At 40.7% G+C, this 26,694-nt stretch overlaps 1 protein-coding gene across 5 annotated transcripts; it reads right to left on the minus strand.

Annotated features, from left to right (window-relative positions):
* Window positions 1–222: 222 nt before the first annotated feature.
* Window positions 223–26,129, minus strand: CREBRF (CREB3 regulatory factor). Of its 5 annotated transcripts, none has more exons than XM_071758512.1 (10): window positions 26,004–26,129; window positions 17,277–17,451; window positions 16,117–16,242; window positions 14,207–15,290; window positions 13,598–13,696; window positions 9,762–9,956; window positions 7,823–8,012; window positions 7,304–7,377; window positions 6,799–6,921; window positions 223–6,561 (listed from the first exon to the last, which is right to left on the minus strand). In XM_071758512.1, the coding sequence occupies exons 2-10, from the start codon at window positions 17,283–17,285 to the stop codon at window positions 6,446–6,448; spliced, it is 2,016 nt and encodes a 671-aa protein (XP_071614613.1). In that variant the 5' UTR covers window positions 17,286–17,451; window positions 26,004–26,129; the 3' UTR covers window positions 223–6,445. The 5 variants fall into 5 exon arrangements, with proteins under 5 accessions (XP_071614613.1, XP_071614611.1, XP_071614612.1 ...); XM_071758510.1 differs by having other exon boundaries at window positions 13,598–13,699; XM_071758511.1 differs by lacking the exon at window positions 26,004–26,129 and adding an exon at window positions 25,517–25,616 and having other exon boundaries at window positions 13,598–13,699.
* Window positions 26,130–26,694: the final 565 nt, after the last annotated feature.

The following is a 26,694-nucleotide window of genomic DNA, read 5'->3' on the forward strand; positions in this document are numbered from 1 at the left end:
GGACAACCGAGGTCGGGACAGAGCTAAAAGGGGTTGGAAGCCGCTTTCCCGGCCACTGCAGGAAGCCAAAGGAGCTGATGGTCCCGCCCTGCTGACCCCACAGCCTCCCAGAACAGCTCTGGGGATGAGCACTGGGGTGGGGAATAACTTCATGTATCAGGACACCGAGGGCATTTCCACACCATTCGCTATCCCTCCTCCACACATAACAAGGATTTGAGATGTATTTCCTCCACAATTTTTATTTTAAATTACAAAGGGATGTTGCATACATTGATGAATTTGTATCTGAATAGAAGTGCTAGGGATCAAGGGTGACAGAGTAAACAAAGTCAATAGTTTAATTGTGCCTCTCTTCAAAAAAATAGTAACTGCACAACTATTAACCAACATTAAACATTGCAACTCTTAACAGATCATGCTTTTAACAAGGTAAATTTATTTTCTAACAGAGACAAGACTTTCATTAAGTTTTTCTGAGCTCCAGTTGGAAGTTGATTACAGAATATCAAGGACAGCATTACAATCATGACCTCAAGCAGAACAGGATGCCATGTTTTGTTAAAAATGCCTTTTTTTTTTTTTTTTTGCCTGTCAGCCACCTACATCTGCATGTGCCATCAGCCTGAAGAGTTCATCCAACCACAAATACTGAGCAGTAAGTTTTACTTGGATGTGATTTTCTGAGAAGATAGATGATTCAAATCAGAATGTATGAATATTCATAATGACAAGACAGATTAATAAAATTAAGTGCTACAACTAGGTTCTGTTTCTGAATCAGGAAATCTTGATAAGCTGGAGTGTGGTTTTGACAATAGAAAATCCAATCCAGAAGCTTCCCTTACAGTAGCTAGCTAATTAATCCAAATTTGACTTCCAGAGATAACCAGACAATGAGAGATTCCTAACTCAAGAAAAACTCTAAACACAGGGTTTTTTTAATGAAAAGAAAGAAGGGGAAAGAAAGAAAGAAGGGGAAAGAAAGAAAGAAGGGGAAAGAAAGAAAGAAGGGGAAAGAAAGAAAGAAGGGGAAAGAAAGAAAGAAGGGGGAAGAAAGAAAGAAGGGGGAAGAAAGAAAGAAGGGGGAAGAAAGAAAGAAGGGGGAAGAAAGAAAGAAGGGGGAAGAAAGAAAGAAGGGGGAAGAAAGAAAGAAGGGGGAAGAAAGAAAGAAGGAGGAAGAAAGAAAGAAGGGGGAAGAGGAAAAAAAAAGAAGAAAAATGAAGAAAAAAGTAAAAATAAAGTAAAAGAAAAAAGCAAAGAGAAAAAAAAAAGGTGTGGCTTAAAATAACTATCTCCACATTTAGCTATACAGTTCATTGGAAAGACAAATGCATAGTCAGTATTTGCTCTTGTGGAAGTTCATGAATGTCTAAGAGGCTGAGGATTATAATTCAGTGCACACACACACCTTATCATGCTAGAAGCATTGGGGGAAAAACATGGCCTATTGTGAAATGTAAATTGTAGAAACAGAGGGACATTTCTGTATGCTGCAAAGATGATATAACCTAAAAGTGCCATCTCTCATTAATGACGTTTAAGAATCCCAACTTATATTGGGAGATACTCAAGAGTGGTGTTGTCTCAACATCGTAATGCCCTTAATACAGTTACAAGAAGAATCAGTCACTGCAGCAGTAACTGTTTGAAATGTACTTCACACGATCCTGGGGTAAAAAATATAAACCTCAGCTGTGTGCAAGGCTGTGTCAATAAGCCAAGACCACATATAGCAGCACACCTAACTAGATGACTCCAACTGAAGCCTCCAACTTAAAAGGAAAATAAAATCATGATTAGATGCATTCTTGAAATTCAGGTCTCAAGGCCAAACACAAATCCCAACATTCATGGTACATAATTGGGTTATGCCTCAACAGAATCTCAGGAAGACTAGCAAGCGTGTTTGAGGAACAGAATTGCATTTGCTATTTCTGCTGAAGGCAACTTGTATACAACCCTTTGAAAGTCTCCTGATAAAGCCTTTTAGAGCCTTAAAAAAATAGCTATGTTTAAATTATTTACGGAAAAGAAAAGCACATCCAGTCTTTATACTTTGTGACTAAGCTGTTTTGTTAACGAAGGCAAGTATCAGATAAATATTTGGGGGGATCTTTTCAAAATAAAATCAAAACTGACACCAGTATACTTCAGAAGTGGCTGGTTGCTTTTAGGGAAGTTAAAAGACGCTTCTCCATTTTAGGTTTGTTTGTTTTGGTGTTTTTTTTTTAAAAAAAAAAAACTAACAAACTTTTTCCTGGCCCTCTTAGTATGGAAAGAAGTCTATCTACAAAGAATTAGAAACTGAACACAGGTGAGCCTGACTCTCACATCAGCATTACAGCAATGCAACTTCGTTAAATCACAATGATTTCAACTGGTATAAGAAAGTCCAGCTCATCCACACGTAAACATAGCTTTAGTAATAAGTCTCTCTCACCCAAAAAAAGTACTCTCCAAGTATCAGTAAATGCGTTCAATAAACCATAAAAGGGAAGCGTTAGCAAAAGGGGTTTAGGGCTAAAAACACCCTTCATGAGCACCCCCACATTTTGCAAGGCCATTCAAAAACTAGTCTTCCATATAAATACAAAAGGACTACAACTAAGAGGAACGGAAATCAGATCTATTCAGACTTTCTCCAGGATGCTTTCATCAGTTCTGACTCAATTTCAGAAGGGGTAGGTTCGAAGAGTTCAGAGGGAATGAAAAACATTTAGTTCTAGATGTACAAGTAAGGCACAATATAAAGCCACATCATCATCTGTCATGAAGGAAGTAGGAAAGGACAAGAATCATACATGGTACAGTAGAACAAGCAGTCCATCAATTCAAAGTGTGGCACCTAAGTTCAGACTGATGAGATCTCAACAAGAGCAGTTATGACAGCATGCTTTTAATATGGAAACAAACTGCAGAGAGTCCAGTGTATCAGAAAAAAGGAAGAGCTTTTGTTTGTATTAAATCAAAAATGTATAATTGTTTTTGGATATAGGATTAGAAGTGAATATTCACAATGCCTACACTCAAAAACAAACAAAGAAATCCAGGACTTCATTAAGATCCACATACCATGTATGAACACTGAAAATCTTTAGAAAATGGTCTTCTCTAAAGATCATCCAAAAATGCATGCCACAATTGCCAAAAAACAGAACATGTACATTTGTTGGTTTTATACCCTTATAAGATTTCTGTTTGTGATAAGTATACACTAAATGTATATATTTTAACGACACTAGAGGAAGCAGATTGTTACTGGCATTAAAGTACAACCATTTCTAGACGGTTTAAATGCCACAGAGTCCCCTGGTTAAAATGTAAAGCTGCACAGCTTGCCTATGTCACCTTTATGATAAAGTTAAACCAGCAAAAGGTCTCATCTTTACTCTACATTTTACTGCCAGGTTTTATTTATATCAAGTATCGCTGCAGCATTCTGACCAGCCCAGAGTTAGCAGCAAGTGGCAGGAATCATATAAAACACAGTTTCTTTTTTTTTTTTTTCCTTTTTTTTTTTTCTTTTTTTTCTTTTTTTTTTTTTTTAAACAAAGTGCTTTTCTAAGATATACATACATATAAATAGGTACAAAATAAAGTGTCAACATTAAAAAGCTCAACTATTTAAAAGCTTTAACTTAAAATAATACATAGAAAACACTGAAATGCAAGGGTATGGAATTCAAAGATTCAGAGTCTACTTTGAAATGCTAGACCAAAATCATATTCTGGTTTTCAGACAAAAATAAAAAGCTATAAAGTTACATTTGCCTGGTATTTCTGAGCAGAAAAAAGGGGGCTTTTCAATACCATGTCAGTTTAATTTGTCACTGAAGTTTTCACCTCATTGCAAAACTGCTCTCTTAATGTTCAGCCTTGCCTACACAGTTTGGATAAGGACCTCTCCTATCTGAGCAGTGCATCCACACCATTCCTCTGAAAGGAACAACAGTATTCAAATCTTGGTACAGACATGGCCTGAACTTCACAAGAGACATTCTTTGTCAGGGTTTTATGGGTCACAAACATCCCCAAATAACTGCAACGTTGGCAAAATAATTACTATGGGAATATATCAGACCCAGCGTGTGAAGCAGCAGCCAACTCTCACCTCACCCTAACAACAAGAACACCTGAAACAAAAATACCCACATTCCACTCAGATTTTGCAAGTCTTAAGTAGATTTACACAGTTTTGCCTAAATTGCCCTGGATGTTTGTTCAGTCTCTTGTAGGAAAGCCTTTCTGTACAGCTCAGTAGTGGTATTTTGGCCTCCTCCTCCCTTTTGAGTCTTCCAAAATATTTAGATACACAGGAGGCTGTGTACACACTCACAAGCACGTGGCAGGACTGCCACTTTCATCAGCCACTCTTACTGCACTTTTACTGATTCAGACTTTCTTTTTATATCCAAATTTGTATTATAAAAATAATCTACTTATAAACAAAAAGGAATCACAGTACAAACAAACTTAGACAAACTAGAAATGGAGAAATTCCCCAAAGGGAGTGGGGAGAAAGCCTTCATGGACTTTTGCATTTTTTTTTTTTTTCAGCAGCTACATTTGAAAATATTTGGTATTTCTATTTTCAGTAAACAGTGTTTTGTCATCTTTAAATAGGGAGAGAAAGAACAGGGAGAAAAATGGGGTGGGGGGTCCATGAAACCAGAGAATGATCTTGCCTTGAGATAAAGGACTTTCTCATCAAAGGCTAAAGCTTTTAATCTGTACGTTAACACTGACTACAAAGCCAACTCTTATTAGCAGAAGAGCAAATAAGAACTGTGTGTTAATATTCCTCAATCATAGAAACTACTGAATTAACAAGAATAAGTCACATATAAGTTTGAAGAAGCTAGTTTCGAAATACCTGTACAAAAATATAAAAGTCTATAAATTTTGTTTTGTTTTGTTTGAAGCCTGTGTTGATCCTTGGAAACATCACATGCATAATAATACATCAACTGGAAAAGTGGCAACTAAGGAATTAGATATCTGTAGCTCTTTTTTCTCTTTACATATATACACATTACAATAAAAATAATTTTATTTTGGTTGTTTGGTGGAAGTATACTACAACAAGCTAAATATTTTTTTTTTTAAATTCTCAAAGTTGAAAACTATTTTACCAATAGCTTACTAAAATCCAAATATATTAAAATCTCCTACAGTAAGTGCAGAGAAAAAAGATTTAAAGACTCCGAGACGGCCACCAACTTATCTACCATGGAAGTGAACTACAAGAACAGCAAAATAACATTGTTATGTATGAATGCTCCTTCTGTAGATAATTGGACCCAAACAGAAAAATTCACAGTTCAGTAAGATCCCTAACCCTGACCTTTAATTTTTTTTTCTTTTTTTTTTTTTTTTTTTTTCTTTTTTCATTTGTTTTTACATTCAGTACAGTATCATATAAGCTGTGCAAAACTTTACTTAGACTGGCAGTTCGCCATATCAGTTGCATTTGTCTTTGGTACAAAAATAAACAATCGCATTAATGTGCAAGTATTTGTTTTCTTCCGGCCAAAGTACCGAAATTGAGTTTTCTAGAGCCATCTTTTATACAATACATAGACTCTGTGGCATATATCTACATTTTCAACATATTCCTATATACATTCAAAAAATTTAAGAGCTGGAACAAATACATTAAAACCTAATCTTATCATCTATACATCTTGGTTTTTCCCCTCAGGGTTTTCTTCATTCAAAACTTTACCAGCTTATACTGATAGCTCTCCCCCCAAAATACAAGGCACAAAGAATATACTTTTTTCTCTTGCTTGCACAGACATTTAAATACTATATTAAGCTCAGAAAATTAAAGTCTTACAGGCACACTAGCTCTAGTGCCATGTGTGCTATGTACAAGTTAATGGTTGCAAAGAAAGGTTACTGTTTTTTAAGAACAACAAAAGAAAATCCCATTATTAAAAAAAACAAAAACCAAACACCAAAACCAGAACAAAACAAACAAACAAAAAAACCCCAAAGCCCAAAAAGCCAAACCAAAACAAAAAAACCTCCCCAAATTGACAACGTTACCAAAAGAAATTGCTTCCTCTTATTTTACTTGGAGCATAAACCTGTCACAATGTCTGACATACACTAAAAATTTTTACTAGCAAAACCAGGTTTTTGCTTCTAAAGCGAAAGTGATATATTCTGGTCCTAGATTATTTTAAAAAGAATTCTCATCTCTGTATTTATGTTTAAAGCAGGTATGAAACTACCTTCTTTATGCTCCAAAAATGCTATTAAGCCTTTCATGTTATGCTTTGATTTGTTTCACTAGGTTGTTATTTAAAAACAATGGAACCTAATTTTAAGTGTTTACATAATGCTAAACTGACATGCAGACCAGAATGCAATTTACAATGAAAATACTTGACAACACAGGTAGAATATTATGGAGAAGAACAGCTGATGTCTGGTCTTAAACTTTTGACATTGGTATTCGTAGCCCTACAAGGCCACCGGTGGGGTCTCCTTCTGCAGTTTTCTCTAAAACTTGATTCACAAATTCTGATGTCTGTCCAGCTACAGGTAGTCCTAAAAAGGAGGGTAAGAAAATGTGCTGCAAGGTTACTAATCATTGCACATATTTACACGTTCCTGTCAATAACACAAAGCCAATGAACACTTTGCCAAGTAATCAACCAAAAGGCACAAGCAACTGAAATTAGGAAGCATTTCTTTCTCTTCTCTCTATTCCAGAAATTGTTTGCAATCTAATGTATCACAGAAGTTTCTTCACATACATGCAAACACATTGAGCTTGCTGCTTACCAAGAGTGTCTTTAATAAGCACGTTCAACTTCTGTTCCATGTTGACTCCTCTGTCTTCTTTAGGTACCTGCACCCGATTAACTATTTCTTGTTTAATGGAGTTGATCACATACAGTAAATTATCTGCAAAGTAAAAAACTGGTTTAGATTTACAGCACATTCCCCCTGGAGCAAGAGAGGTCCACAGTTTTCCACACGCTGTTATCTGTACGTGTCAGAAGTGTCACATCACACCTACTGTAAAATATAGATGTAACAGTTTACATCTGTAAAAACTATTGCAATATTTACTTTACGTGCATATATATATACATAATTTACATCTGTAAAGTAGCTCAACACTGCAGGTAACCCAATTTATATACTTTATGGAGTAGACTGTTTTTGTACTAACAAAATTGTTTGGTTTGTACCAACTCTGCTTTCTCTATAAGCTGCCAGGTATGACCCAGGCACAGACTCATCTGAACAAAAGAAAAATGAAGATGTGAAGAGTTGTATTTACCATATTCCGTGTTGAGACCCCAGAGTTTTACTTTATTGGCTTCATACTGGGCTTTCTTTTTTAGTCTACAAGCCCTATAGCAAGAAGAGGGGAAGAATTAGAACAGGAATTCCAGAATACTAAGAGCATCTGTTTGCTTGTCACACAAACTTATCAACCAATACTCCCAGTGCTGTAAGGTACAAAACCATCCATCTACTCACTCACCTTCACTGAAAGCTTTCTGCTACCTACTCTTGCTTCCATTTCCCACTTGTGCCTTTTACCACTGCATCAATCATTTGCCTTGCAGCAGCTAAGTAAGACACCTTCCAGTGGAAATACACCCATCATCTAGGCAACAGGCAAACACTACACCTCCAAAGTGCTGGCTGCCCTGCTTTTCATAAACTGGCAATTAGCCCACTGCAGGAACTGATACCACAAAGAAGGATCCTGGAGGCAAAGTGAGTTAGATCTTAACTGTACAGCTCTTATAATCCAAATGTATTAATCCATGTAGCACTATCTAACATATACCTGGAAGCCAGCTTGTTTTTTTCTTTTCTTGACCTCGGTCTGGCAGTTAAGGGAAGTTCACTGACAGGCGTCAGGTCACTGATCACCTTATTCAGCTTCCTCAGCTCGTTACCAATCTGTAAAAGTTTTCTGGGGTTGGGAGTCAGGTCTTCTACATCAGTCCTCCGTGACTTCTTTGCTGCGTATTTTCCTGTTTTAAATATGCAGAAAACTGGGTTGGGAAGTGACAATACACACACACAAACCTGAGAAAAAAATGTTCTTAAAAATGTATTTTTTGGGGCGCAGTTTAAGTTCCTTTGTTCATTTCCAGAGAATGGACTGGAATCATGTGATCTCTTCAGCCTTTCACAATAGGAAGAGCATTTCCAGACAAACTGCTTTGTACAATTCAAATTATATCCAGATCAGATAAGAGCAAATAGTGCTGGGCCAGGCTACATTGTACACACAACTGTACTGAAAAATGTGTGCCATAAGTTCAAACCCCACTGTTTTGCCCCAACTGTAACTTGCTAACTCAGGTGTTCAGCTGGCATACCCTCTGGCATACTTAAGTTCATTACATTCCTAAAGAATGTTATTGCTGAAGTTCTATAGTAAGAGTGTCAAGGCCTGATACTGAAATGATATTTTCTAAATTTCTATTAAAAATGCCAGGTGTTAGACACTTGCATGAAAATGCCAATAAAACTAACAAAACCTGCTCCAGAAATATTTATTAGGGAGCTGATAATTTAGCATGATTTATTTGAGGTAGTAGATGACATTTGTAACTTTCTACATATGAAAATAAAAAAATCCTGTATGTGTTATATTCTGTAGCTTCTGGATATTATGCAGTGTTTGACTGTACAAACCCCCTTTGCACACACCTGACTTACAGGTCACTTGCTTCTCCAAGTGTCTGGTGGGAATGAGACCCTGAGACATGTTTGGTTTTTTGTTTCAAAACAAGTATTGGTATAACCCCTCATGAGAAGGGGCTGTGGTTGGGACCTTAGGTACTGATATTTCACCAGAAGTTAAATAATGGTATCGAAACTAAGGATTTTAAAAAATAAATGTTTTCTTCCCTGAATAAATCTATAGGTTACAGCAATAACAAAAAAATTTTTTATTTAGCAGAAGGCAATCTGCCATACTAAAGACAGTCATTTTCAACTAGAAGGAAATGTTAACATTATAACCAGGGAAGATGGTTTCATTTTCTCCTTCAAACCAAAATCAAAGGAAGCAGCCTACCCAACAGGTCCTGCGACCAGAAAACAAACATTACTCCTAAGTTTGTTCTGGGTGAAATGTATCATCTGTGCAGTATAGCAAATTGCTAATAAAAAAACTATGGGAATAAAATATAGTTATTAGACCATGTGCTTTACATTTCTAGGAGGGTATTTTAAAGAAATAGTTTGTCCACACAAGAGGAACAGCTTCACTGTGCTTCATCCAGATATGTGGGAGATATGGGTAGGAAGGAGCAAAAAGAGACAGCTCTGCCTTCCTGCTTGTCCTTTAGTTCACACTGCAGTTAATGGGAGCACTGCATCTTGGATCACTTCCAGTTTACTTCTAACACAAGCAAGAGTGAAACTAACAGCTGTGAGGAGCAAACATCAGCTGAGTGACCCAGCCTGTAAGCTTACAGCATTGCACTGAGAAAATTTCAAACTCTTGGGGTTTCCAACGAAAACCCTTGGAAGCAACAATTCATCCACCTTCCCCTGGAAGAAACCACACAGAAAGTTACTCCTGTATGGTCACTGTGCTTTCCTTGAATTCTGTGCAGAACTCTGCTAATTTAGTGATGGACTTAGGATGTTTTAATGATTTCTTTTCATGGCCAAAAACACAACTCAGCACTTGCAAGTATGGGAGTTTGGCTACTGAAGGTGTCAGAAGGAAACACATTGATTTCTAACCAGGGCTCCATTCTTACCATGATGGAGACCATTCTTCTGATACATGTTACTTGGTAAGGTATCTCTGTTCCACTCGGATGGTCTCAGCATTCTTTCTTGCTGTGATGGTGTTAGTTGCTCACTGTACTCCCAGAAGTATCTCCGCTTCCCTCTTTTCCGAGAGGATATTGCAGTAATTTCTTTTAAATCCTCCACAGAATCATTTTCATACCCTAAAAGGATGCATTGCATTGTTTATATAAATGCTGAGAAAACTGTTCCTAGCCCTTTAGCAGTGGCCTGAGTATTCAAGTCAAGAGCAAAACCACAGATGAGGTCTGTTTTACATTATCCATCAGACTTGGTTTTCAGTGTCAACTGCTACTGGGTACTTGCCTTAAATCCAGGGATAGACATTGAGCAAATGCATCATTAGTTGAAAAGAGACAAATTATGCATTGAAAGCCCCTTTATGTTCACTGACCCCTCAGGCTCTATTGCTCTTCTCCCTCACAACCCCATCACTGCAAAGGACAGACAACAGCTGTCAGAGGGTGATACTACAACTTCCTTCATGAATCTGCAGGAACAACATCCTAACCACCCCCACATTTTAATTCATCTCTAATCAAAAAGCATGGAAAAAGCAGCAGATAATAAAGATGGATTAGCAAAAGACTAATAAAAAAAGCAAAATTATTCAATCGCAGAATAATCTGAGTCGGAAGGGACCCATTAGGATCACTGTGTCCAACTCCTGCTCCTCCTGGGGTTTGAATACCTTTGGGAAATAAATCAAACCCCTCATCCCTATTAGATGAAAAGAAAGGGCCTCTGTGGTCAGAACAACGACCTAAAGCTGGTAAGAGAAGATCACCTAAACTGGTGGGATATGGACCATCTCTTCCCTTACCTCCTCTGTGGGGAATGACCCACACTAAAGCAACACGGTACCTCAGAGGTATGTTCTGATTCACATAGAGACTGTAATGCCACTATCAACCTTGCCTTAATATTTATACCATAATTATGTAAGCACAAACCACAGTTTTAAAAATCCTATTATGCTTTAGGAAATACGATGAAGTTAAAAAAAAAACAAACCCAAACCACAGTATCACCTTCTATACTAAAAATGCTACATAATAGTTTACTCTTAAAAATAAAAAAAATTTAAAAAAGCATTTTAAAAACTTCACATACACTCAAGAAGCTTAAAGAAATGCCAACCACTGAGTGGACTGTAAGCTTAACAAGCCTTGTCTCCATATGCTGGAGCCCTCCTTCACCTTTTAACAGTAGCACAAAGAACACTTTCTTCTTTTTAAAACAGTCCATATTCAATTAGCCTGTTTGCACTTAAAAACAAAAACAAACCTTCTTGCTTTGGTCCATCTCTCACCTCATAACCAAAGGGTAAATAAAAGTTAGGTGTGCAGAAGGTTGAAAACAGTTCTGAAGTTCTGTTTCTAATCATGTAATCAACTCATTTACTCTGATTCTCTGATTTACTCTGAGTTTATTGAAAGGACAGTACTTTAAAGGCAAATCAAACAATGAAAACATGTTTTATAAAACGTTTTTCTTATATAGCCAAGATTATTATGACAATTTACTTTAAGTGTATTTTTAAATACCATAAATATTTTACCTGTACTTTTGTATTTCCCAAATGCTGTTTCACATTAGTATCAAAATATTCTTAAAAAACCTACTTACTTTCCATGTAAAAAACCACGTCAAGGTACCTAACTCATTATACAGATGGGCATAAATTTAGCCCATCTTCATGATTACACAGAAGCCAACCAATGAAAACAAATCTCTAAGAATTGATGTGTACAAATGTACAACAAGGTTAAAATCAAGACTTCCTGTTTGCTGATTTAAACTATAATTAATTTAGGAACTTAAATGATGTTGAGTTAATGCATCCTGCCTTGCAACTCTAACACTGACCTGCTATCATTTTCAGGTTACATAAAATAACAGAGTGCACAATGTCCTAATCTAGTCCACAACATTCAGGGGTTGCAGCAAACCAGTTGAGTTTCTCTGCACTTCATTTATTTTCCTTGAATTCTCCTTTTAGCCGAGACCATATAGCAGTCTTACTTTCTTTGTCAGACTTCTAAGAATCTGAAAAGATTCCTGTATTTACCTTTTAAGCCCTTTGCAAGTGCCTCTTAAAAATCTGTGTTCACACCCCTTTCTATCATTCTAGGTTTAAATTCACCAGGGATAAATTAAACAAAACAGAGAACAGGACAGATATGAATTCTGCATCTTACCAAATTAAAAGCAAAAATAACCTCACCAAACAAAACAAACCCAGAAAAGCCCTTCACTTTAACATTTAATCATACTGACTTCTGTCAAACCATTTGTAAGACTTTTTCCTCCAGCTGCTTAGAAGATGCAGTGCAACTTCTTTGAACAATCTCCATGCCCCCACAAGCACTTTTCCCTTTCAGCTACTTCTTCTCTACTACAATTGAAAAATGAATCAGTTGTTGCATCTCCCACTTCTAGAGTCTCTTGACTACTTGATGAGAGAAGCAGTCACTTACAAATGTTTCTATCAAATGAGATAGGTAAAGTATACTAGCAAAGGCAAAATAAGTTTAACTGCTAGAAAAGGCCTGGGCTGATAATTCCCATAAACTACCTTTACTGACAACCAAAATTGAAAAATCTGTTTCATAATGAAAACTGTTGCCCAAACTTGCCTGACAGCCACAGTTAATTATTTCTCCAAGTTCCTGAAGTTCAGTATATGTAAGTATTTCCTCAGACAACACTAATGGTTTAAGGAAGCATTTCACCCACTCCAAAAACACAAAGAAGAATAAACAAAAGCATAATGTGTATAAAATAGATCAGAAGGTCAGCAGTAACTGGGTTTGGTCCTTTCAGTAAACTTACATCTTTGATCTAAATTTTCAGTACTGACTTCAGCTTCAGTACTATCAAATCTTCCTGTGCCACTCCTACGTTTAGAAACTTTATCCACAGTATTTGGATTGTTGTAAAAAACAACACAAAGAGTGACACCATTAAATACCTGGAGACATTGCCCTCTAACATAAGTAAAACACATGATGAAGCTCTTAATACTCGTAAGTCTGTATATATATATGTGTATATATATACATATATATATATACACACACACTCATACTCCAAGTGAATGTATTAATTCACCTGAAGTTCTAACAAGCTTGTGGAAGCCAAGTTCCTCAATTACTGTACTGCACAGCGTAGCAGCTGGAAGTGGAGAGCGATTGCTTCTCAGTAAAATTTGAGCAAATGGCAAACAGTTCCTTTAATTCTACCAACTGAAACCCCAGCATTTTAATACAACATCTCTTCTTCAGTGTTACCAGGCTTTCTGTGCAAGGTGCCTCCGTGGGCTGCAAAGTACTGTGCAGTACAGCAATTGTTACCGAGCTGTAATAGCTACTGAAAGCCACAGAAAGCAGAGGGAGTTCAGTTCAGAAGGGAGGAAGAGGTTTTAAAATGCTAATAAAAATGTGTTATGTACATGTAAATGTAGCAAAAGGCATCATGCTTAACAAGTTTAATGCCAACTCAGGAAATCTACTGAGAAAAGAATTGAATCTGAGAGGTCATTATGGCAAACACTCACAAGCTTTAGGGAAGCTGCCATTTTTAAAAATGCAGAACTTCAGCTGCTCTCCCCCCCAAGTTATATAATGCCAAATGTCTGAATACCTTAATTCTTAGACTCTAATGCAAAGCATTTATAAAATGTGAATATTATGCTGTTTTCTACAGTAAAACTAATACTTAGTCACAATCCTGTCCTTTTCCTTTCAGATTTTATTTTTACACAACGTTACCGCTTTGTTACCTTCTAGGTGAAGGTTAGTTCTTATTTCTGTTGTTAAGGCTCCATTTCTACATGCAGAAGAGAGGAATTCAGTATCCTTTGAAGACCCACTAAGTGTTACTGCTGAAAACCACCAAGAAATGGTTCTATTAGTTTCAGTGATAGATATTCTTTGGATTCTGTGGAAAACGTCACCTACAGCAGGACTTGAGTAATTATGAAATTATTTCACTCAGGCTATGATTTTATAAACTCTGGATAAATTTCAAGCAGCAGCCTACTGAAGCACTAGAAATACCTGCACATCCTATCATCAAGCCACAAAAAAAGATTACAATAGCTGCAGGTAGTTGCTCTATGACCTTAGGCTACAAGCTACATTTCCTGTCAGTTTTTGTTGCATGACCACAGTTTACAGAGTTTTTCACAAAACAGGGCAGTAGTGACCTCATATAGTTTTCATTAATTACATTTTACAAAACACTTAGAAAATCTGGGATAAAGTTCAAAATTTAAGATCAGTGTTGCTCATCTGTAACTATTCAAAAATGCATTCAAAAGCATTCTTTCCCACTTGGCAGACAAATCCATTAACCTCCACATGTTAACAAAGCCCAACATTGCTGGTACCTGGTTCTGAGAAAGTATCACTGATGTCATCATCTTTATCATCTTCATAATCTTCTTCCTCATCATCATTTTCAGACAGCTCATGCTCACTGCCAAATCCTTCATCATGGTCCTCATCTTCAATATCATCCTCATCATCCTCATCATCCTCAGGGTCTCCTTTGGCCGACTGTTCACCCAAACTGTCTGTTACAAAAAGAGAATAGTTGTGCTCTTCTTTTTTCTGTGAAGAATCTGACACCGATGTGCTGGCAGAAAGACTGCTCTCCCCCACAACAAGCCCTGGAGTTTCCTGGGGTGGACCAAGGAGCAGTTCTTGAGTCTCTTTGAAAGGCAAAACAGGAGGTGTACTGTGATTATGTGGGGACTCTGTTCCTTTTCTTTCTTGTCTCTTTGCTACAGCTCCACAGTAACAGGTGTTTTCCTTTGCTGCATCAGTGTGGGTCTGGCTCAGCACTGGTCTGCTCTGTGGTAAAGCATTGATCTTTACTTTTGCTTTTTTAACATAGTCTTTACATTCAACATGAATGTTCACCTTTTCATTATTGTATACATTGGTCTTCACCATGATTTGTGTACTGGAAGCAGGCTGAGTTGCAGGTTTGCTTGCCTTCTGAACACAGTCCAACAAAGGTGCTTCTGCCTGAACGTTCTTGGAGGAACAGACTGGGGCTGCTGCTCTGGTTGCAATTTTTTTGCCAGGTAACAAAGAATTTAAAGGATTTTGTTTTACACTAAAGAGCAAATCAGGATAATAAAGTGAATCAGAAACAGGTTGGGAGTCCTCACTGTTAAGCTGAGCCAACGTAGGTGTTTTGCTTATCACCTCTTCATCTTGGTATGGGCTTGAAAAATCATCAAGGCCCAGGTAGTCCACCTCTTTTGTTCCCCAGATGTCACAGCTGGTTAATTTAGTGTACTTAGTTAAGTCTTCACAGTAGGTGTCCCACTGCTCCCACTTTGAGGTGAGAGCAGCTTCTTTGTCCAGGATGTCTGTAAAAGACTCTAAGTTCTCAAGTTCTTTGCAGTCCTCCATTGAAAGTAAGTTGTCTCTGGAGCTTTGCTGATAGTCCATTTCTCTGTCCTGTGCATAACAACACAAGTTTAAAAAAGTTAATACATAAAAGTATCAATCTCTGTCCTCTACTTAATTTACTATGGTGAGCTCAGTCCTAGTGAAGTGCAAGAGTGATACATGAAGATCCCTCAACTTCAAACTAAAAGCTTCTTTTGTGGATGAAAATCAAATCCAGCTTCTCTGCTTCAGCAAATCTTTTTGAAGAGACTGCTAAGGATACAGGTCAATGCTGCTGGATTCTACTCCTAATATTTCATCTGGTCATCAGGAACTTGACTAGCACCAATATCCATGCATTTAAAATAGGAATGACATCACAGGCAGCCTGTTCTAGTCTCCTGTTCTAGTCTCCATTAACCCAGGTCAATCTCTGCTGTGTGCTTAAGCAAATATGCTTAAATTTACCAGTACCTGGAAAAAACTCATTCTAACCTTTCTCCTTTGATGCTGGAAAACACCAAAAGAATGCTAGTATAAGTAGCATGATTCAACTTTTCTTTTGCTAGACCTGCATTCTCTGCTTGTGGGAAGTAGCACTTACTTGTTTTCACAGAACAGACTGCAAGGAAGTCTCAAGCACCGTAACATCAACACAGCTCTGCCTGAGACCTGCATGTCAAGTCTCAGCTGAAGGGCAGCTTTTACAAGCACCTACTGAGGAAGCATCTCAACCATTTGCTGGACATGCTGTTAGGCTCTTCCCTAATCAATGGCTAGCAGTAGGGAATGATCTTCCAGCATTCTTGAACAAATGCTCCTTTATTACCACACGAAGGCAGGGTATTAATTGAGGAGAGGAAGTTATGTGCACACACACAGAAAGGTGACCTACCAGTTCATACATGAAGTCTGGATCTGAACTGCTTGCCAAGAGATCTGTGCTCATCAGAGTCTGCTCTGAAAACACGTGGCTCCGAAAGGCATCCCCAAAAGGAGGGTCCATTCCACTCACACTGGGCTACAACAACATTGATACTGATATTTGGAGCATGCTAGAAAAAGTCATTTTTTTTTCTTCAACAAAATATACAGATTATTGCCATTTTATCCAAGGTTCTGAACTTGTGCTATCCTTGCACCTGGAAGGTTTTTACCCTCCACAGATAAGCATGACATTTCTCAGAACCCCAGGATGCTGTGAGAGCTGCTAACATGCAGCTCTTCAATCAAAGGACACGTCTGCATTCATCTTATAGCTGAAGAGCACTGCCCATTGATTCTTTTGTTGTCTGCTTGAAATTCTCATGCATTTGCCAAGTTTAGGGATATGTTAGCATTTGTAGATGAGGAGAGCAAATACTGGCAAGATCTGGTAATCAATAGGCACTACACGCTTGGAGGGGCCTTCACCCAATTACAAATCACTTTGTACTAAAGCAGCATTGACTGCTTTGGGACCCACACATCACTAGAACCCATAAAACTTCATCCTGAGATTGTAACAGAAGCAGAATTATTACAACTAAATTAAGAGTGTTATATCTCTCAAGAACTAAGTGGAACTTTGAGGGGAAAAAAACCCCAAACAACAACAAACAAAACACCACAAACATTATGGGGGATGACTGGGCATGCAGGGAATGGGCAGCAAGGCTTCCTGCTACTTTTAATTCCAGACCTCTACTCCTCTTCTAGACACACTTGCCCTGAGGGCTGGGAAGGGAGAAACACTGGGCTGCTGAAAGTCATTCAGTGTGCTGATGTGTGAATCACTGCAGTAATAAAAGGCTGCTCTCCAGGCATCCACCCTCATCAGGATGACAACTTTGCTGAATGTTGCTGTGTGAACAAATACAGTACCATGAGGAGCAACATAGCTTCCATCAAAGACACAACAGGGACCCTAAAAATATACACCATTTAATATCTTCTAAATTCTCCCTGCTAACTCCAGTCAAATTTGCTCTTAAACTGGCCTTTTTTTACTTTTTTTTTTTTTTTAAATGAGGAAGAAAAATTATTTTCAGACACAAATAAAATAATAACAGTTACCTGAGGCATTTCCAAGCCCAGATTCCCCAAATCCAATTCCAAACTTGTTTTTTTCACTTGTAGATTCCTTTCCAGCTTTACTTCAGTCTCAGGGAGTTTACACAATCCATGTAATTAAACTTTTCCTTAGGATAACTTCAGCTCACCCTGATGGAGTTCTTCTATTTGTTGACTTCTGTGTAGAATAAAGAGCAAGCCCCCCAAGGAAGTAAGTAATCCTTCACCAAAAAGGTAATACTTAAAAAATAGCCACAGTGAAGTAAAGAAACTTCCCCTGAAAAGTGATTATTCTTCATGCTGGAATATATAGCCAAGCTCTTCCCCCACCATCATTCATCAAATGAAAAGCCCCAGATGCTACAGAACAGAGTTCCTGCTAAAACCTTTCTGGCCAATTTACATTTTGTTGCCTTTTTGCCTCACTACTGAGACCACAAACTCTTTAGACAGATGAAGAATACAAGAGAGAAAGAACCATTATGACCAACAGAGCCAATTCAAAAAATGTCTCAGGCAAACATCTCAAAATACTGATTTCAGAATTAGGCAGCAATACTGCTTCAGTGGTATCTCCCCCATTTCTAAAAAGATGAATCCAGACAGCATCAGATAAGATTATCACTCATATAGCAACATCTAGTGGTAGAGGGATCACAACAAGAGTGCTCACCATCCAGCTGCAGAGGAAGGGAAGAATCAGGTTTCTCCAACAGAACAAATTAAAAAAAAAAATTCAGAGCTGCCTAATAAAATATCTTCTCTGATCATTTCAAGTAGGGCATATGTTGAAATTGGTCTAATTTATCTATCAGTAATTTTACCAGTTTAATAGTTTCTACAGCTGTGCTCCTACTTCAGATGTCTATGTAAAGGCTTTTATGAGCCTCATATCCTGCTTAATTCCCCATTTTTTAACAGCATAAGGAAAAGCTGAACTGTGGAAGAGCAAGCAACTTAGCCCAAACTAACTACATCTACACCAAAAGTATGAAAACAGACTCATGAAATAGGTAACAGGAAGCAAGAAAGAACAATGATGTATCAAAAATAATAATAAAATGTCATCCATGTTATCAAACCTTAGTATCTAATGTAACTACACTGTCTTCAAGGATGATGTTTTCTTACTGTCTTGCATGCCTGTGAGAACCCTACCTTTATACAAGAAATCTCAAAAAAAATCCCACAAAAAAGCAGCATTAGAGGAGCATAATTAAAAAAAACCTGAACCATCATACTTGCACATTTTTTCAGCATGATCAGGTAAAATGGATTTGTTCATTTGAGGAGAATTCTTCAATTAGCATTGCTTCTAGGTCAGGCTTAACTGCAATCTGCTCTGGCTATGTTTATTAACTTTTTTTTTTGAGAAACAAAAATGAAGTAAAAGTGTTCTCCTACAGCACAGCTAAGCTCAGAACCCTCCTCCCACCAGCACATGACAGCATCCCTGTGATTATTCCCACTTGCAGAGAGTATCTCAGCTACATCATTATACTCAGCATATACCATCAGACTCTGGTAAAAATAGACATTATGCAAAAAAGCCTTCACTTATAAAAACATACTACTTTTCAAATAGTGGCTGGAATATAAAGAAAACCAACTACAAGTCCAGTCATTCACAAGTTCTCAGGAAAACCATGCTGCTGCTGCTGCTGCTGCTGCTGCTGCTGCCAAACAAGCTCCTCCTTGTAGGATCCATGTCAAACAGGAGCCAGTTCCTCCTGGGAAAGTTTTCTTTCTATTCCACAGCTCCCAGGGAACACTTTTTACTTATCTTCAAGTGACATTTAAAGTTAAATTTGTGTTGAGCATGGCTCAACACTTCCTGTCTCCCTTCCTCCAGCAAAAGCCATGGCACAGAACTAGTCCTGCCTATGCTGTTAAAGCTCCACAAACTATAAGTTCACTTTTCAACTTGGCTTGATGTAGGAGAAAGGGCCTGTTCTGTAAAAGAAATCAATTATGTTCTCATCTGCAAATAAAGAGGTGAGAAGGGTGTCATCTTTAACACCACTCTGCACCCAAGTAGTACCTTTCTTTCCATAGAGAGTGGCAGAGATTGAGGTGTTTTTCAACAGAACATCAGATTAATACTTTGATGTATACTCTGGTCAACACCAGAACACCACCACCACCTGGGAGGCTGGCAAAGTTCTGCCACTGCATGATATAAAAGGGAAGGAAAGGCAATGTTTGCTGCTTCTTTACTGGTTATTGTTATATTTTTATATTTTTGTCAAAACAGGTACCCTAAGGCATTCACACACAGATAGGGAAGGGGGTGCAAAACTTCATCTGTCACTGATTTCAATACCAACCAAAGCTTAAAAGTGTCAGGACCAGGCAGGTTTTGGATCATTTACAGAACAGACATTAAACATTCAAAATACTTCTGCCATCTCAAAGACTAGAGTAATCTTTTAGATATAATCTCACTGCAACATTTAAGAATGACAGTGTGTCATCCCAGGTCAACTCACTTTATCAGCTAACCTGACTGTTCCCCGAATCATATTTTATTCTTGACATATTGTAATATTAATAATTAAATGTGATTTGAAACCCTTCAGATCTGTTTGAGTATTCTACAACAGAAGATTTTTCTTTGTAGCTCTATGGAGGGAGGAAACATGGGGAGGCCAAGAAAAGAAAAGACACTGCCTCAGGGAGCTGCACAATGCTCCATGCTCCCAACAAAGCAACTCTACTTCCAACTGTTTTCTAAATTTCCCAGCAAGATCTTCATTAAAAGTCTCCTGTGTTCACACTTAACTACCAGTATTTTTTTTTTTTATGAATCAGTAAATGAAGATGTATAGTATAAATCAACAATAAATATGGATCTGAACTCACTGTGAGGGAAAATAACTTTGTGGACCACAGCTGAAGTCCCATTTTTAACAGAATTTATCACTATTGGCTCTCTCAGCTCAAGATAGAGTTACACAGAACAGTACAGTTGTTAGGTTATTGATAATTAATATAGATTTGAATTAACTGAAAAAAAAAATTGTGGCAGAGCTCCAGACCAGCAGTATATGAATTACTGAAGATAAATATTGCAGAATTTCTACTTTAGGACAATTTTCATTAATGCCTTACATCACCCTCCCCAAATCCAGAGCTACAGAAGAGAAACCCTGCAGTTGCTTCACAGCAACTGAACCGCAGGTGGAATACAAAGCTCCAGGCAGTGGGCAGGGTGCAGCTCCTTTTGGCAGCAGCCTGCAGTTAAATCAGATTAAGGTGATTAAGGAACCAGTCCCAGAGCTGGTTCTGTGTCTGCAGATTCTTGAGTCACATCACCACAGAGCTGTGCCCCTGCTCCTGGGAGAAGGCTTGCTCCTTCACTTGGCTATGAGGAAGGCTGAGACATCTCAGCAACTGCTGTGTCCATTTAAAAATTCGGGGTACTGATGGAGGGATGGGTGTGTAATACATGTGGGTTAAAATCTCCACGAGCCAGCAATAAGTATCCAAAACCTGTCCTATAGAGTTATTAACTCATTAACCTAATGACAAATCCTAATAAAAATCCTCTGCGCTTAAATTTATTTTTTTTAAAACGTGTATTTAAAATAGTTTAATAGTGGTCCCAAGACACCTGGGAAGACTGGACTTCAAGCACTCTGATGGAAGCCTGATGACATTACTGATGCAGCAGCACACTTAAACTGGCAGGAGCTCAACTCAAAGCATCCAGATTTATGGCAGCTGCCATCCATGTGCCACTACCCCAGCCTCCTGAAAGACCCTTCTGTGACAATACAGTATCTCCAAAGAAGTCCCTGGAAGAGAGAAACCTAAACCACCAGCTTTCAGCTTGACAACTCTGAAAGCCTTCCTCAGTCACCTGTAGAAATCATTAATACCTTAGCTATAACTGACACTGTTATTTCTGTCTCAATTCAGAAGTGCATTTAGCACAATTTGAAAAGCACAGCGTTGCTACAGCATTCTGTTGATTGTACAGTGCTTATTATCACAGTGGTTAAATGCCTGTTAGAAATGCATTACAGGAACAATTACACTTTTCACGATGGTGACTGTGCAGCATGCAGCACACTTTGACAAGGTTACATTATTGATGCAGGTAAAAAAATAGCAAGTCATGAGAGCTTTTTAACACAAACCTACAAACCCAGGTAAAGACATTCAAAATGCCAAACATTGAATTTCAAAGGATGTGTGAAAAACCATGCCACTTATTTTAAAAGAACCATTATGTGCTATCACTGTTTGTTGTATCTGGACCTTTTATGAAGTACTGCAGTCAGAGATGCAAAAAGTTCTCCTACACTTGAAATGTTTTTTCCTTTCACAGTTTGTGCCAATTTGTTTCCTATTACAGAACATACTCTGCTCAGGAGTCTCCAAGCACAGAATGCATTTTTCTTAGTTTCGATTCTAAGTGTAATGTTCTTAGTTTCGTTTGGGTTGGTTTTTTTTTTCTTTCTGCATGATTAGTAGCCAGACTTGAAAAAATTCTTTTACTTTTCTCACCACAAACACACTGTTGGCTTGTTTGGTTGTTTTTTTTTAAAAAGCAGGCAAGCAAAAATATGCTTGTAAAAGGTTTTTGCTTGCTTCCACCCACCTCAGTGTCATCCAGCTGCTCACCTACAGGAGCCAAGTCAGCTCTACCTTCTCAGTGATCTATTTGTACCAAAACACCAGCATAAACACCTAAACCATTACACCCCCTGCTTTCTCTGTCCTAGAGAGCAAACAGCAGCTGCTCAGGCCACCCAGATCCTAAGTTTGATGGAGCACTGTCATTCAAAGGAATTCAAGATAGGAAAACTTTTATTTCCTTTGAGCCTCCTCCCTTCAAGGGAGGGAAATTGTTACTTCAGTGCCTCTGTTCCTTTTCCTCTGCTCATCTTTTTTCTAGTCCAACTTGCCCACAACAGAGACTTCAAGATCTGGGATACCACTAAGCAGAAGTTCTGGTCTCCAGTCACAGATAGCAACACCTCAGGTAAAAGAGCTGATAAATTACCAAAATGTAGCACTGTATTCTTTGTCTGAATCAAAACCTCCAACAATGCCTTGCATCTACAAATTTTGTTACAACTGTGTCCAGAATAAATATATTCCTACTAGAAGCATCAGCTTTTCTGTGCATTCTGGAATAAATTATTCCAGTGCCAAGAGTGAGATGTGCAGCATATTAAAATTATTAAAACTACCTTAAGACACTTGATTTTTAAAAACTTTTTATAATTAAAATTAAAAAATGCATAGAACTTTAATAAAATACCACTGTAGTGTGAAGAGAGGTTTTGCTCAAGAAGAAAACTAGCAGTAAGACTTTTTTTTTTTTGTGCCTCTGAAGCAAAGACAAGAAACAAAACCAAAACTAAACAAAAATCTAGTTTACAATCTCCAGCAACATTCTATAACCCTAGATGACATTTGTTTCTATATTTTTTTCAGACAGTGCAAAGTCTTTCAGGGTAAGAAAAAATTTAATTACATAGCTTCCAGGAAAAAACCCTCCTATGATTAAGAGAACAGTACAACCTACTCTACGCTTCATGCTGTAAAATGTTTTCTTACACATTTGTTAGAAATGGGTTATCAATGCAGCAACTTCAAAGCCAGGAAAAAAAAAAAAATCAGAAACACGTATCAGTCAGTTGAAACGTTCCACTAAGTAAAAAAGGGCATAAGAGCTCAACCACATTAAGACTTAAAAAAATATTGTAATATACTCAGGAAAATTACTATAGCAAGGTCTAAACCTCAAAATCTACGATTTTCAGAAAACTTTTGGCTTGACTTTCAAGCACATCACATAAATTGCCAAGTATCCTTACCAAACTTTTTATTTAAAAAAAATAATAATTTCGTGAGGCTTGCACAGACATGCAAATGACAGGACTCTAAACCAGTGATATACACACTTATTTATATCACATTTTTAGTCTATCAGGGGGACAGAAGCTTCTGTATATTCCCAACTGATTCCTGCTAAGGCTGAAGGGACTTCAAACCTTTGCCCTTCAAAAAGCTCTTTTGCCACTCCCATTATTTAAAAAGACACAAACCCACAGCAAGAATGTTCAGTGGTTTGATGTCTGATGCACATTTCTCTCATCAGTTCCTACTCCCATCAAGCACATAACAATTCTTTCTTTGCTCAGGTAAACTACTGGCTCCAAAGCACTGTATGAGGTCTCTGAGTTGCTATGCACACCTCTAAAAAGTGCTACCACTGAACATTGCTATGTCTGCAAGAAACCTTCCCTACTTGAAAAAAAAAAAAAAATAAAAAAAAATCACTGAATATATTTGCTATAGAAATTATCTTCTCATTTAAATTGGCAGCAATAAAATCAACAGCTTCTGTAACACCTCTGTGTCTGCCCCTCTATAACTCTTAGTACAAAATCTATGTGTAATAGTAATAACAATGATAATTAACCCTTTCCATAAGGACGCTTGGAAACAACTTGGTTAAGTGACCTTAGGCCAAAGGCTAACCCAACACTTTATTACAATCTTTAAAATATTTTTAAAAGCATCTGAAAGATGGCATCAGCATCTGATTCTGTTTTGTAGGTTGTGTATTGCATGATGTGAAATAGTTACCCTCAAGTGGCAACAACATAAAGATTATTCTTACTTTAAATGGGAAGTTAATATTACAGCTTGCATAGCTGAATGATGGGAACTGTTCAGCCTGTAGCATAGGGAAGCCTGAAAAAGAGTGGGTTTTATACCGGAGCGTGACACAGTGAATTCTGATTATTAAATTAACTTTGATATCTGATCGGCTGCATCAGACGCTGCCCTGAGCAACACCGGACAAACACAGGACCTTAAACCACCGCCAATCGCAGCATCCTTCAGTGAAACAACACCCCGGGACGGGGGTAAATAAAGTCCAGGCTTCGGTGCTTGGTGCCATCAGAGGCTTTCTGCGAGCTGCCCCGGTACCGGGGGGTACGAGGGAACCGCCTGGGGAGACCGCAAGCCAGAGACAGCCCCGGCGGCAGCTCCTGCGGGGAAGTCACCGCCGATTCACAGGTCTGTGGGGACTGGCTGGCTGCAGGAGGCAGAACACCCCTCGCCCTGCCTTCAGAGAGGGGAACCGGACCACCCCTGCAAGCCCCCCGCTCCCGGACGGTTCCGAACCGCGGCGGCCCGACCCCCAGGAAGGGAGAGACGGCCTGAAACAAGGCTCTCCGGAGGGACGGGACTGCGGGCACCCTCCGCAGCCAGCGGCACCGCTCCAACCCCGCGGGGCAGCTCCCGGCGAGAGCAACCCCCGCCCGGTTCGGGAGCCCCCGGCCCACACGGTACCCCCTCCCCTGACCCACTAACACACCTCCCAACCAACATGGCCGCCCCGCCACCCAGCGCGGAGCGCAGCCTAACCCAGCCGCCACCGCCCCGCCCGCTCACTGGCTGGCTCCGCACCCACCCGCGCTCCCATTCGCCAACGCGCACGCCGCTCACCCGCCCAGCGGTCCTTTCAAGATAGGGTGAGGCGACATGTAAACAAACCCCTCCGCTGCCTCCGGAGGGGACCCCAGCGCCTCCGCGACCCCCGGGGCCGCCCCCACCGCGGCCGAGGCGCTCCCGCTCCCCTGCGGGACATGGGGAACCCGCGTCTGCCTCTCCCCTCGGCCCCTGCGCGGCGGAAAGGGCGCGGAGGGCTCCCCTGCCCTACGGAAGGCAGCGCCCCCGCCCTGCGGCCCCCGACGGGGCTGGGGGGCGGCCTCCTCCGGAGCATCCCCCCCCCGACACTCCCCAACAGCCTGGGTGAAGCTCCTTCCCCAGCCCCTTCCTCCCCTGCCCTACGGAAGGCAGGGCTGCTCCCCGTTCTCCGGTGAACCTCCCCGTCAGTTACATAAAACGCGGCGCCGGAGCAGAGAGTCCCTCCCTCCCGCCGCCCTGCCCCGCTGTAGCAGACCCCCCGCCCGCCGGGCCCCTTCCCGCGGCCCCGCAGCCTTCCCGAGGGACGTCAGCTGCCCCGCTGGGAACAGCACTCCCGGGGCAGAGAACCCCTCCTCCCACGGCCGCGGGTCCATCCCTGTCCGTGCCAAGCACTCAAACAGGTCGAAAGGGGAGAAAACGACTGCGAGCCCGAAAAGCAGCAGAGCGCAGGGACTGCCCGGCCCTCACGCACCGGCACCGCGTACCCGCGCAGCCCCTCCAGCCGCACAACCGGCACGACCGGCAGGACGGCGCTTTCGCTTCCCTCCGCCCGCTGCGAAACTCACTTTCCTCGGAAAAGCTCGGGCTGCTCCCGAGGGATGGAGGCTGGCAGGGACGCTGACCCCGCGCTCCGTCCCCCGCACAGCCCCTCTTACCGCGCCCTCCAGCCACATCGCCGCTGTCCTCCGCCCCCCCCTTAACCCCCCTCCCCCGCAAGCGGGCCCGACCGCTGAGCTCCGGCAGCCAGACAGCCCCCGTGCACCGGCAGCCACACCCCCCCGGCGGAGCCAGGGGAACGGCGAGCTCCCGCCGCTCCTCTCCGCCGGGCACCGTCCTCGTCCTCCCCTCCTCGGCGCCCGCAGCCGGGCGGACACACCCCTTCCCCCCCACCGCAGCCCCTGCCCGGCGCTCCCGCCCCCTCCCCGCCGGGACGCCCAGCGGGGCAGCGGCCCTGCAGCCACCGCCACCACCTCCCCCGCGGAGGGGCTCCGGGGGACGCCCCGCGCTGCTCTGCCCTCCCCCCCCCTTCCCGCCGGTTTCCCCCGCACTCACCGGGCGGTCGGGGCTCAGCAGGGGGCGCCGCCCCGCAGGCTCCGGGCCGGACCCTCCATGCGGCTCCGGGGTTTGTTTTGTTTATGTCCCTTCCTGACGGGTTCCCGGAAATCGCGTGACTCTTCCCCCTCACGTGGGGAGGGCGGGAAGGAAGAGGGAGGGGGAGGGAGGGAGGGGGAAGGGAAAGGCCGCGCCAGCCAATCAGAGGCCGCCGTCCCGCCGGCCAATGGGGGCGGGGAGGGGGTCCTCCCTCGTCACGTGATGGGAGAGGCGCGCGGCGGGTATTTAAGGCAGGGGCGGGGCGGGGCGGGGCTCATTCCCGCAGCCGCCGCCGTGCGGGGTCTGGAGCTGAGCGTGGGTCCGGGATCCGCCCCTTGAACCCTGAGAGGGGACTGAGTGACCTCCGGCAGTGCGACACAGATGGAGGAATTATTGAAAAAAAAAAAAAAAAGAAAAAAACAAAAATCAAACCAACAAACAAACAAACACAAAAAAACCCCCAAAGACCAAAACGAAAAACACAAACAAACAAACCAACCCCAAAACAAACAACAAACAAACAAACCACCAAAAAAACCCAAACCCCTATTTGTCAAGAGTGTTTCTGCTACTGTTCTGACAACTTCTGCATTTCACCCTCTGCGGTAACCAAACTTCTTTCCACTGTACCTAAAATTCATCAGGCCTGACA

This window comes from Heliangelus exortis, chromosome 15, assembly GCF_036169615.1.
Source record: "Heliangelus exortis chromosome 15, bHelExo1.hap1, whole genome shotgun sequence".
Taxonomy (NCBI): Eukaryota; Metazoa; Chordata; class Aves; order Apodiformes; family Trochilidae; genus Heliangelus; species Heliangelus exortis.